General features: G+C 48.6%; 1 protein-coding gene across 1 annotated transcript in view; it reads left to right on the top strand.

The window, feature by feature from the left end:
- XYLT1 (xylosyltransferase 1) overlaps nt 1–12,543 on the top strand; it is a 292,343-nt gene that overhangs the window by 266,872 nt on the left and 12,928 nt on the right. Inside the window, exons 8-9 of the mRNA XM_087815639.1 lie at nt 2,270–2,446; nt 6,663–6,925. Of these exons, the coding sequence (XP_087671765.1) occupies nt 2,270–2,446; nt 6,663–6,925 (440 nt within the window). The remainder of the gene's footprint in view (nt 1–2,269; nt 2,447–6,662; nt 6,926–12,543) is intronic.

Raw genomic sequence — 12,543 nt, 5'->3', positions numbered from 1 at the left:
CCTCTGCACTGGCAGCCCCCATGGCCTAATGCTTGAGACTCAGCATTTCCCGCTGGCTTTTGGAAGTATTTGAAAAGCTCCGGGGAGTCTGTCACCACTTTTCAGACCTCAGGGTGGGAAGCTGTCCTAGTTCGGGCTGCAAAATACGATAGGGTAGGTGGCTTATAAACAACAGAGAAGTACTCTCACAGTTCTGGAGGCTGGATGGGTGAGGGCCCTCTTCTGGGTTGCAGACTGCCTACCAACAGTTCTTGCTGTATTCTAACATGACCAAAGGGGTTAGGGATCTTTCTGGGCTCCGTCTTATAAGGGCACTGATCCCCACTTATGCGGGCTCCACCCTCATCTACTAATCAGCTTCCAGAGGCCCCACCTCCTAACATTATCACACTGGAGGTTATGATTTCAACTTTTGAATTTTGGGGGGACACAAACAGTCCATTTCAAAGACCCTATTGTATAAGACAGCAAACTACTATGAAATAGTCCTGGCCCCATCTGGAGTGTTGCCACAGACATGCCAGCAGCCTCTTTATCAGACCTGCGCTGAGAGATTCTAGGTTAAGCTCCCTGACCTCTAGCTCTTAATTTCCTACTTCAGAAAACTCCAGGGCTGGTTCTGTTTCTACTGAGCCTGTGACATCTCCTGCAAATGGCCCATCATTCCTTCCTGGCTACGCCCCACCCCCACCCCTGGACCACTCAGGTTATGTGTTTCTAGGCCAGACAAGACCGTGCATCTCATTTGATGGTTTCCATGTTTCTCACCAACATCTGGGGCAGTGGCAAGCTCTGGGTAAGGCTGACTGCCCATGTCACTCCAGAGGGATGATGGGCTTGTTGTCACCAGGCCAGGCTTTGCTATTCTGCACACATGTTAAGTAATCAGCTTTTAATCCTATTTCAGCAAAAATCACCTTTTCTCTCAATTCTGATAACCTCTTCATCCATTATCTTGAAGAGAATTCCTGTATCGTTATGAAAGGACACAGGGCAGCTGGTAATTGGGTACTTTTCCCCACCACTTAATGGAGAATATGTGCCTCTTTGGGCTTGTAGACAACTCAAGCTTAAAACCGAGGTTCATGGACATGTCATTTAGCATCACAGGATGGTCAGCTGGGGGGGGGAGCAGGGGGGAGCCTCGCTGTGCCCACCCACCCATTGAGAAGAGACGGTTTGGGGCTTTGGTCATTTTAATCAAGATGCTCATCTTGGTGCTGGCTCTCTGTCCCTCCCCTGCCCCAGCGCACACAGGCACATCTCACTCCAGGTCCCTGTTAGGCCCACCTCCTCCATTCCAGCATCTCCACCCCCCTTCTCCCAGACCACTTCCAGGGAACCAGTTCAGAAGAAATCTGAGGGCTGTGCCATACATTTACAACAGGCAGACACATCCCCAAACAGCTTTCCCCAGGGAGTGGAGAGCAGGGGAGAATATACCTGCCTGGTATCTGGGTTGTGTTAAAGCAGTGTCCAAAGAAAAGCCTCTCTCTCTTTCTCTTTTTCTTTCTCTCTCTCTGTCTCTCCACATCTCTAACCATGTCTCTCTTCTCTGGTCTCTCTTTTCACTCTCAACATTGCCTCTTTCTCAGGTTCCTAGGAGAGGTGGGCCAAGAGTTTTAGGATTGGGAGGAACTATTGTGTCTGGTTCAGCACCGTGGACAGCAAAAGCCCCCCCGCCCTTCACCTCCCTGGGTTGTAGTCACACTACTTCCAATGTCAGGAGGCACCTGGGATGCCTTCCAGCCCTGAGGCCTGATGCACTCATGAATCTGACCTCCTTTGGCCAGGGCTGGAATTCCAGAGCATTCGTCTTTCTTCTCAAGATATCTCAGAGCTGAAACCCATTGGTTTCAGACCTGGCTATTTGCAAAGCAAGAGCCAAAGGGCCCACGGTTTTATGAAAAATTATCCCCACATTTTCCTCTGGTCCCCATATGTTGACATACCCCGAGGGACTTTTCCTCTCTCCTGAGCAGACAGAAGGTGTCCTGGATATCTTGAAATCAGATTTTAGGCTGCTGGGGAAAGATAATTAGAGAAAGACTCAAGACATTAGACTTCTGAACAGAATTAAGCCACTCTGGACAAAACATCCAGTGTTCCCTGAGTCAGACCAGACTGGCACAGGCCCCATTTACAGAAAGAACAGATGAGTCTCCAAGAGAGTCTCTTCACAGTCAGGGGGGTCCCAGGGAAGAACCCCTGCCCAGCCCATTCCAGGGAGGCTGGAAGAGGTCTCAGGCTGACCCCTCTCTCCCTGCAGTCCTTCTTCCACACGGTCCTGGAGAACAGCCCCCACTGCGACACCATGGTGGACAACAACCTGCGCATCACCAACTGGAACCGCAAGCTGGGCTGCAAGTGCCAGTACAAGCACATCGTGGACTGGTGCGGCTGTTCCCCCAATGACTTCAAGCCCCAGGACTTCCACCGTTTCCAGGTGAGCCTGCCGTACCTGCAGCCCCAGCCCACACCCCCCAGCCAGCCTCCGCAGCGTCTAAGGCCAGGCCTGGTGACCGTCTCATCCCCCATTTTTCAACCCTGGCTGTTGATAATAATAATGATAACATCAACAGTAGCCAAGTCTTTTTGGTGACTCCATGCCAGGACAATTCTAACCACCTTGCCTGTCTTGACTCATTAACCCCATAACAACCTTATTAGATCATTGAAACTATTATTTCATTTTAAAAATGGGGAAACTGAGGCATAGGAAGATTAAAAAACCTTATCAAAGGTCACATAACCCAATGTATCTGTTTCGGAAGGCCATACTTGTGTCCATTTCTTTCTTTTTTTAATATACCTTTAATTATTTCATAGAGAGGAAAGGAGAGGGAGAGAAAGATAGAAACATCAATGATAAGCGAGTCATTGATCGGCTGCCTCCTGCAGGCCCCCTGCTGGGAATCGAGCCCGCAACCCAGGCATGTGCCCTGACCGGGAATCGAACCCCGATCTTCTGGATCCTGGGTCAATGCTCAACCGCTGAGGCACGCCCGGTCAGGCTGTATCCATTTCTTTATATTGCCTTTTAATCAGAATTCCCTGAAATATTTGTTAAAAACATATTTCTGGGTACACACTTGAATATATTTGGAGCAGGTTCTCAACCTCAGCACTGTTAACATGGCTGGATAAGTCCATGCTTTGGGGGCTGTCCTGTGCACTGTAGGCCATTTAGCAGCAACCTGGCCTCTACCCACTGGCTGCTGGTAGCACTGCAGTTTTGACAACCAGAAATGCCTTCAGGCATCACCACATGTCCACTGTGTGCAAACCACTGATCTCCAGTGAAGTCCAGGGATTTTTAAAAAAATATGTTACAACTTGAGTTTGGAAAGCCAGGCTTGGAAACCACCACATTCTGTGAGCTGAAAGGAATAACAAGAGGTAGAAATGTTATTGTCCTCAAAGGCATCTCTGCACAGCTTAGTGATTTACAGTTCTGGGGAAAGCAGAGGCGGGATGGCAGTAAATGCTCCATCTGCTTCCCAGGAGCCCCTAAACCTTTCCAGAATGGCATCCTGCTTTTACCCTGTGTGAGCACCCCTCCAGCTCCCTCCAGGCCAGCACCCTAAGCTCCTTCCTCCCTCTACCCCTCACCACGCCCCCACCCCAGCTGCAGAAAGCACAGACTGAAGGCTGAGAAATGGTTAAACACATCACTCTGAGGTCACTAGAGCCACTACATGGAGATGGTATGTTGCTGCCCAAACCACTAACCCAGAGGGAGAGTGGGGACAACAGGGCCAGGCTGGTCACCTGAGGTGCCCCTGCTAACTCACCCTGCCACGTAACTGAGCCACCTGCCCGCGTGGAGCTTCCAGTCTCTCGGCCTGGCTCCTCAGAGTGTGGTCCCAGACCAGCAGCATCAGCGATCTCCAGGGACTGTGTGAGAAATCCAGAGTCTCTGCAGCTTCAGACCTGCTGAGCCAGGATCTGCGTGTGAACCGATCCCCAGGTGACAGTGAGGCCCTGTATGATTAAGCACGGGGGTCGGAATCTGCTCTCTCCCAGGCTGCTTGCCAACCCCAATGTGGGTATTGGCTTCGCGGGAGTAGACATCATCACCTTGCAGGTGGGGAGACTGAGGCACCAAAGGGGGACTCATTGGTCCACAGACACACACATAATGGAGTGCAAGGCTGAAGAGCCCACCCACGTGTTTCCAGGTCCAGCCCTGGGCTTTTTGCACCAGCCCCCGCTGCCTCCCTGGTTTTGCGTCTGCACAGGTGCAGAATACACAGCAGCTTTCACCCCTCAAGGCCCATATTCCCTCAAGGTTCCCACCTAAGGTCTTTCGCCTCTGTAAGCAGTTGCTGCTGCAGTAGTATTTTTTTAGGCCTTTTGTTTTTTGGTGGCAGATTGAGAGCCACCCAGGGACCTCCTCGAGCTCATTTTAATTTAGGCATAAACTTGGGTGACATTTTCGCCCCACCGTCCATGCAGAAAAGATCTGCTGAGCAGCAAGGAGGCCGCAGGGGAATATTCGACCTATTCAAAAGGGAAAGAAAAGGATTCCCACCTTTGCAGAGGACCGGTCGTTGCCCTCATACAAAGGACATCATCATTTAGAGCAAGTGGCTGTGGCGGTTCTAGGGAGCTCACCATCCCAGGCTGCTCTCCTGCAGGCAGCAGCGTTTGCACTCCAGCCCCAGCGTCCCTCGGTCTCTGACAAAGACTGGCTAACCGGAGACAGCGTCATGTGCTCACAGCTCTTTCCTTCACAGTAAACAAACAGCAAGAATATCCCCCAACATCCAGAATCAAAAACTGCTGCCTGGAAGGAACTGAGAGTTCTTGTTCAAAGAAATCTGAGGAAGAAAATGATAAATATAGAAACGTGCCCTTTTACAAGATCCAGCTGTGACCAAAGAATCATGGACAAGGAAAGAACAGTGCTCTGCCACTGAGGCTGAGTCCCTGCCTCCAGAAAACCAAGAGTTAGAAGCCCCTGGTAGCAGGCTCAAGGGGAAAGTGATAATAGTCACGTAATAATAGCAGCTGACACTGTGTGCCAGACTCTCTGCTCAATACCCATATTATACCCACTTTAAGGATGCGGAAGCTGAGGTCCTGGGTGACTTGCCCAAAGACATATACAGCTAGAAAGTAGAACCCAGGTGGTCTGTCTTTTCAGTGCTACTAAAAAGGTACTGAGCTGACCACAGAGGCTGGGGGTGTCAAGGGTTCCTGAAGCAGAAAAGAGATGGGATGTTCAGGATCATACGAAAGGTATTTGTTATCCAGGAGCTCCCAGTTTACTCAGTTAGCAACTGGATCCTAGGATGATGCAGTAGAAAGAGCTTGGGTTCGAAGGGCATCAGATTGAGGTTCCAATCTTATGGCTGTGTGAGTTTGTACATATCACCTCCCCTCTCTGAGCTCAGTTTCCCCATCTGTAAAATGGTAATCAGGATACCCGCTTTGCAGAGCTGTCAGGAGGATTAGAGGTGACGACATAACCGCGATGCCCTGCATCTAGCGAGGACTAAGTAGTTATTGTCATTATTGTGGCTCTTTATCCACAGCAGCAAAAGCAGTACTAGACCCAAACTTAGGTCAATAATTACACTAGACCATAAGCTCCTCAAGGAAGGGGGCTGTGTTTGAATTGTGTCCGAAGCCCCAGACAGGGGTCAGCAAACTAATCTGGGCCAAATTCAGCCCACTGCCTACTTTTGTATGTTCTTCTGTAACACAGCCACACCCATTCATCTACTGTTTTGTCCACAGCTACTTTCACAGTACAACAGCAGAGCCAAATAGTTGCAAAGCTGGAAATATTTATTACCTGGCCTTTCACTAAAAAAGTTCGCTGATCCCCACCCAGACCATAGTATAAGACCTGGTAAATAACAGATGCTCTGTAATTTATTTCTTTAATCCTGGACCCTGGGTCTTAATCCTGGCTCTGTCATTACTTTGCTGCGTGACCTTAGATAAGTCCCTTTCCGAAACTGTGGGCCTCAGTAAAACTTGGCTTACATTATTGGTCTTCAGACTGCATCATAATCACCAAGGAAGCGTTTTTGGATACAGATTGCTAAACTTCCTCTCTGGAGATGCTGACCCTGCTGCAATGCCTAGGAGGCAATAGGGAGTGGCAGGGACTGTGATGAGCTGAAGAAACCATGCTTGTCTAAAAGAACAGCTGTTTTTCAGCTTTAAGCAGTTGTTACCATGTAGGAACATGGGCCTGGGGTTGCTGGATCTATTTCTGTTTAAAGAGAAGCCAAGAACTGTTTCTGTGAAGTCTTCTACTTTTTAAATATTGCCAGCTAATTCAATTTTAAAACACTCTGCTGGACAATTAAAATATATCCGTAGGCTGTATTTGCCCTAGACCTCCAGTTAAATGATTTCGGAGATCCAACCCATCTATAAACACTGGGGTGTGATTTATTTAACAAACATTTAAATGATGCTTCCCAGGTACCCGTCGTTGCTCCAAATGGTTTACAAATATTAACTCATTCCATCCTAACACCTTTACTGTTGTCTTCATTTGATAACGGAGGAAACTGAGAGCAGAGAGGTTAGTAAGTGTCTGAGCTGGGATTCGGAAGCAGGCAGGCTGGCTGCAGAGCCCTGCCCCCACTCCCACCCCCGCCCTACTTGCTGACACTGATCTTTTCATCCCTTGAGCACAGCAGACAGCCCGGCCCACCTTCTTTGCCCGCAAGTTCGAAGCCGTGGTGAACCAGGAGATCATCGGGCAGCTGGACTATTACCTGTATGGGAACTACCCTGCGGGCACCCCTGGGCTCCGCTCCTACTGGGAGAACGTCTACGATGAGCCCGATGGCATCCAGAGCCTGAGCGACGTGGCGCTCACCCTGTACCACTCCTTCGCCCGCCTGGGCCTGCGCCGGGCTGAGACCTCCCTGCACACAGAAGGGGAAAACAGCTGCAGGTGAGCCTGGGGAGGGCGACACAGGCTGGGAGAGGGACAGGACCAGGACCAGGAAGGAGGGAGCAGAACTCCCTCTGCCTTAGGGGCTGCAACTCCACTGCCTGCTTCCCCCTCCCTTCCTTTGTGGAAAAAGCATCTCTGCTACCATCCCAGCGTTCAGAGCATGTCCTGCTAAGCCACCACCAGAATTTCACCTTTTCAGAACACCAGATCTAATATTTACCCAATTATTTCCTCTCAGTGGGCTCATTTTTTATGCTAAGCATATATATTTTCGAAGGAAGCTCTATGCCACCCTATTATATAGCTGTGTTTGTCTTAAATGGAAGGTAACCATGGAAATACGGAACTTTTTTTTTTTTTACTTTTTATTATGGAAAATGTCAAATATATTCCAAATAGAGAGGAGAGTGTAACCCCATGCTCCCGTCACCCAGCTCTCGCAATGACCAGCCCGGGGCCAATCCTGCTTCACCGCCCCCTCCTCCCAGATCAGTCTGATGGAGTCACAACCCAGACATCACATAACCTCAGCCGTAAATATTTTAATATATCTCTCTGAAAAAGAAAGACTCCATTTTCATACATAACCATCTTACCATTACCACACCCAAAAATAGGACCAAAGACATTGGCAAACTGCAGAACTATTATTTAAAGCATTCAGGTGCCCCTTCAGGTGTCACTCAGGGTCATCTCACCTGCCACTAGCAGGTACCAGCTGACACTTGAGGAGAGAGTGTTCTAGGAAGTTTGGAAAGAAGAAAGGAAGGTAGGGAAATGAGCCAACATATCCCCTGCCCTCCGCTGTCTTTCCCTAAGCCAAGCAGCCCTTCTCATTTCCTTGGCTTTTCTTCCGTTCCCTGGCGATGTGCATGGCAGATGTGTACATATTTGCAACGAGAAGTTGGCGTCCTGTTCGTCCCTGATCGGAGTTATAATATTAGCCCCCTCCCCGCCGCCCTGCGCTTTCCGTGACGCTAATGATCCTTTTTACCGCCGCTGCTGTTCCACGGAGCAGAAACTCGCGAGTTTGCTTCATCCAGCCCTTTCCTGTTGCTATTGTCAGTAATGGGCCATTGTAAATAATGTCCTGATGAATATCTTTTTGCAGAAAAGCCTCTTATACTCTCCTTTTTTTTTCAGATTATTTTTTTTAGGCCGGATTTTCAGAAGTGCCTCTAATCACTCTCTTTCTCTTTGCCGTCCTCTCTTCCCCTCCTCCCACCTCCCTCTTTTAAAGCAAAAAGAAAAAAAAAATAGCATCATTCTCTCTCCACGGCCGTGCGCCCCTCCTTGGCCAGCTCTTCCCTCTTCTCAGGAACTGTTGTGAATATCCCGGGAACACGGGGAAGTTTCCTGGCTGGGGCCTCCTACGGGGCCAGCTGGGTTTCTGCAGGGCTGCCACGGTTTATTGTTTTCTCCTCATGGCCTCGGCCCTCTGCCCTCTCCCTGCAGGTCTTGGCTTAAAGAAAGCCCAGTGTAGCCCTGGCTGCTGTGGCTCAGTTGGTTGGGTGCTGTCCTGTGCACTGAGAGGTTGCTGGTTCGATTCCTGGTCAGGGCACATGTGCAGGTGGCGGCTCCATCCCTGGTAGGAGGCCTGCAGGAGGCAGCTGAGTGATGTTTGGCTCTGACATCGATGTTTCTCTCTCTCCTTCTCCCTTCCTCTCTCTCTCAAAATCAACTTTTAAAAATCTTAAAAAAGAGTAAAGAGGGAGGGAGGCAGGGAGGGAGGAAGCCCAGTGGGAATTAGGAGCCTGGGACCTACTGATTGAACTCAACTCTTATTTACTACCTGTTGACCTTGGACAAGTGATTAACCTCTCTGAGCCTCAGTTTCCTCATCTGTAAAATGGGAATAATAAAAAGCCTTACAGCATAAGGTGTCATGAGGTTTAAAGGAAATAATCCTAAGAAATGACGTTGTGACTTATGTATTATTATTACCCCCATTTGAACAGCATTTTAGATACAAACTGCTTAGTAAATGTTCATGCCATTATTATTAAGCTGCCAAAGTCAACAGGGAGCCTAGTATGTGAGCTACACCCTCCATAGCTGGTTACATGAACTGCTCATTGCTTCCTCTGTGCTTTCCTTTGCTTAGAGCCCCACTGTCCCCTAAAAGTCTACCCTCTTCCAGTCTCCAAGGGCCATCTCAAGTGCCACATCCGCTGTGAAACCTGCTGAGAGCTCCCCCGGATAGCCCACCCCCTCCCTCTCCCAAGCTGAAAATAGTTCAGACTTACCTCCAACCCTCCCATTGGGTGTAGCAGCAGTACCTTGGGACAAGGTCAGTGGTGAAGGTCTTCTCCCCCTGCTAGCCTGGGCACAGTACGAATCCCCAGTACAGAGCCCAGTGCCACGCTTGGGAGCTGAATGTCATTCAAGAATAGTCTTAATCACACACTTCTTAGAATTTATAAGGTAAATGATCCTATAAGAAATTCCAAGACACCCCCAATTTATTTAGGTTGTTGAAATTTTCTCCCAGTACTTGTTTTGGGATTAAGTGGCCATCAAGGTGCCTCCGGCCTGGAATCCTTTGACTTCTCCCTCATTTTTTATTATAATAGAACTACTGTGCCTTGCTGTGGGCAAAGCCGATATATTTATGAATGTGAGCCTGAAAATAAATCAGGACGAAGGACCCTTATCCCAGAAGGCAAAGGAGAGTAAATCCCTGCCCCTAGGATATCTGGGGAAACAGCAAGTGAAAACTTTATTTCAAGAGTCTCATTTTCCTTGGGCACTTCATGCAAATTGTGTCTTTCCAATCTGTGGGATAAACTTTCATAAAAATAATGTTTATTGATTTTTTTCTCATTATAAAATAACTCATGCTTGTTGCAGAAATTTTCGAAAAGGCAGCTTGAGAGAACAAGAAAATAAACTTTGCTTGTGAGCCACCCTCCAGAGATAAAGATGTCAGTATTTTATTACAAGTCCTCAAATTCAAATGCCCTCCTGGGCCAGGCAAGTAGCGTGTGTCAGCCGGTGCTGGCCCCTACAGCGTGAGCTGCCGGTGCCAGCCTGGAGCGCCCGTGGTCCCGGTGCTGAGCTCCAGCACGTTCTTGACCTATGGGAATGCAGACACTGAGCTGCCAGCTATTTTTCAAGATAAATGAGAAATTGCAATTTTTGTGTCTTAATTTTTTCAAAGCCTACTTATTTAATAAGAAAAAAAAAATACCTTTGGGTTAAATTAATGCATCTCTGGCATTCTGTTGTGTTGTATATATAGTTAAAATGAGCTCCCTTCTTAGTCTTAATTAGGTATCGTACACAGTCAAGACAAGTACCGGAAGGCTTTGTGTTCAGTCCTGGGTTACATGTATTCTAGATGTATCTTAGAAGCAAAGGGTTTAAGAGAAAATCTTTCTAGAATTTTATCTCAGTCAACAAGTATTGATTGAGCATCCACCATGTGTCAGGCTCTATGTTAGGTGCTGGGCATTTAGCCATGACCCAGGCAGACCAGGCCCCTGGGTTCAAAGCCCTCTCATTCTGGTGTGAAGACAGGCCATGCCTAAGCACTGGTACACAAGAACAAATGATCAGTTGGGATCAATGCTCTGCTGGGCGTGAAGGTAAAGTCACGTGATAGCAATGAGTTTGTGACTTAAGATTCAGCAGTCAAAGAAGATCTCTCTGAGGTGGTAACATTTAAGCAAAATGGTAAATCAGAGCCAGCCATGCAATCTAAGAGGAGACAAGCATTCCCAGCACAGAGACTATCCTGTGCAAAGGCCCTGAGGTGGAAATGAGCTTAGTGTGTTCAGGAATCCAAAATAATGTCTATGTAGAATCCAAAATAAGGTCTGTGTGACTAGAAGGTAGTGGTTTGGGGCAGAGAGAAACTAAATGAGGCTAAGAAGGAGGCAGGGCTTTGTAGATTGGGCGAGGAGTTTGGATTTCATCATAAGCATTAAGCGGAGCCACATGCGGCATTTAAGCGGGGGACGGTGGATATGGCTATTATGAGGTTGTAGTGGATGGAAAGCAGGCAGGAGACAAGTAAGGAAACTCCTGCAAAGGTCCAGGGAAGGCATGGTGGTGGCCTGGAGCAGGAGGCTGGCAGTGCATAGGGGAGGAGAGAGTGGATTCAGGTGGAGGCAGCAGAATTTCTTGATAGAAGGGAAGAGAAAGCAGGCGATCAAAGACTAACTCCTCGGTGACCAGAGTGCTTGACCATTGCTCATTTACTTGACTCCTTAGCAGGACCTCTTGTGGACTGCTCCCTTCTGGAAACTCTTTCTTTTGACTCCCATGCCAACAAGCTCTCCTGTTCTTCCACCGTCACTGACCCCACCCACCTTACAGAACAGACATTGACAGTGTATTATTTAGCTACTGCAATAATACCGCCTAACAAGCCCCAAATCAGTGTTTTGAAATGATAATCATTGCCCAGCCGGGTGTTGCTCAGCGGTTGAGTGTCGACCTAGGATCCAGGCGATCGGGGTTCGATTCCCGGTCGGGGCACATGCCCGGGTTGTGGGCTCGATCAATGACTCTCTCATCATTGATGTTTCTGTCTCTCTCTCTCCTTCTCCTTTCCTCTCTCTGAAATCAATAAAGATATATTTTTTAAAAAGGAAAAAAAGAAATAATAATCATTGACATTGACGTAGAGCTCAAGTTTGCGGGTCAGTTGGGGAGTGTTCCTGGTCTCAGCTGTCGTCTCTCCCAAATCTGCAGCCGCTGCAGGTGGGGAGCAGGGCTCTGTTATTCTTGGCTGGGAGTTGTTGGCTGGGACAACTGGGGTGGCTCTGCTATGTCCCAAATGTCTCATCCTCCAGCAGGCTAGCCCGGCAGGCTCCCAGTTAACCAAGGAGTTAATCTTTGATCACCAGCTTTCCTTCCTCTTCTATCAAGAAGTCCTGCTGTCTCCTCCTGAATCCAGCCTCTCCCCCTCTCTGCACTGCCAGCCTCCTGCTCCAGGCCGCCACCATGCCTTCCCTGGAGCTTTGCAGGAGTTTCCTTATTTGTTTCCCTCCTGCTTGTGTCCACAACCTCATGATAGCCATATACACCATCCCCTGCTTGAGTACCATAAGTGGCTCTGATTAATGCTTACGATGGAATCCTTACCTGGTCAGCAAAGGCATGCTCTCATCACAAAATACAGGAGAGGAAATGTGCAAGGCTTCCTGGGGCCCTGCATGGGAACTGGCATGCCTTACCTTCTGCCACATTCTGCTGGCCAAAGCAGAGTCAGGAGTGAGGAAATAGGCTCTGCCTCACCAGGGCAAGGAAGCCTGCGAAGCCATGTGGAAAAGAGCATGGAGACAGAAGAGGGGAAGAATTGGAGGCATTGATGCAAGCGACCACAAGATCCTATCAGGGCTATCTGTGCCGTCCAGTACAGTCGCCACTAGCCACCAGTCGGTATTTAAGTTAAAATTATTTAAAATGAAGTGAAATAAAAAATTCAGTCCCTCACTCACAGCAGCCACATTTCAAGTGCCCACTAGTCACAAGTGGCTAGGGGCTGCTGTGTTGGAGAGCACAGCTGTAAAACGTCTCCATCTCAGCACAGAGGTCTGCAGCACAGTCCAGGGTGAGGGGTTTTGGCTCCCGAAGTCCGACCCAAAGCAGACTTGTGTGAGCCATGA

Source organism: Miniopterus natalensis, chromosome 3, assembly GCF_054644295.1.
Source record: "Miniopterus natalensis isolate mMinNat1 chromosome 3, mMinNat1.hap1, whole genome shotgun sequence".
NCBI classification, from domain to species: domain Eukaryota; kingdom Metazoa; phylum Chordata; class Mammalia; order Chiroptera; family Miniopteridae; genus Miniopterus; species Miniopterus natalensis.
Note: the sequence above shows the minus strand (reverse complement) of the source record. Positions and strands in the feature narration are given on the sequence as shown.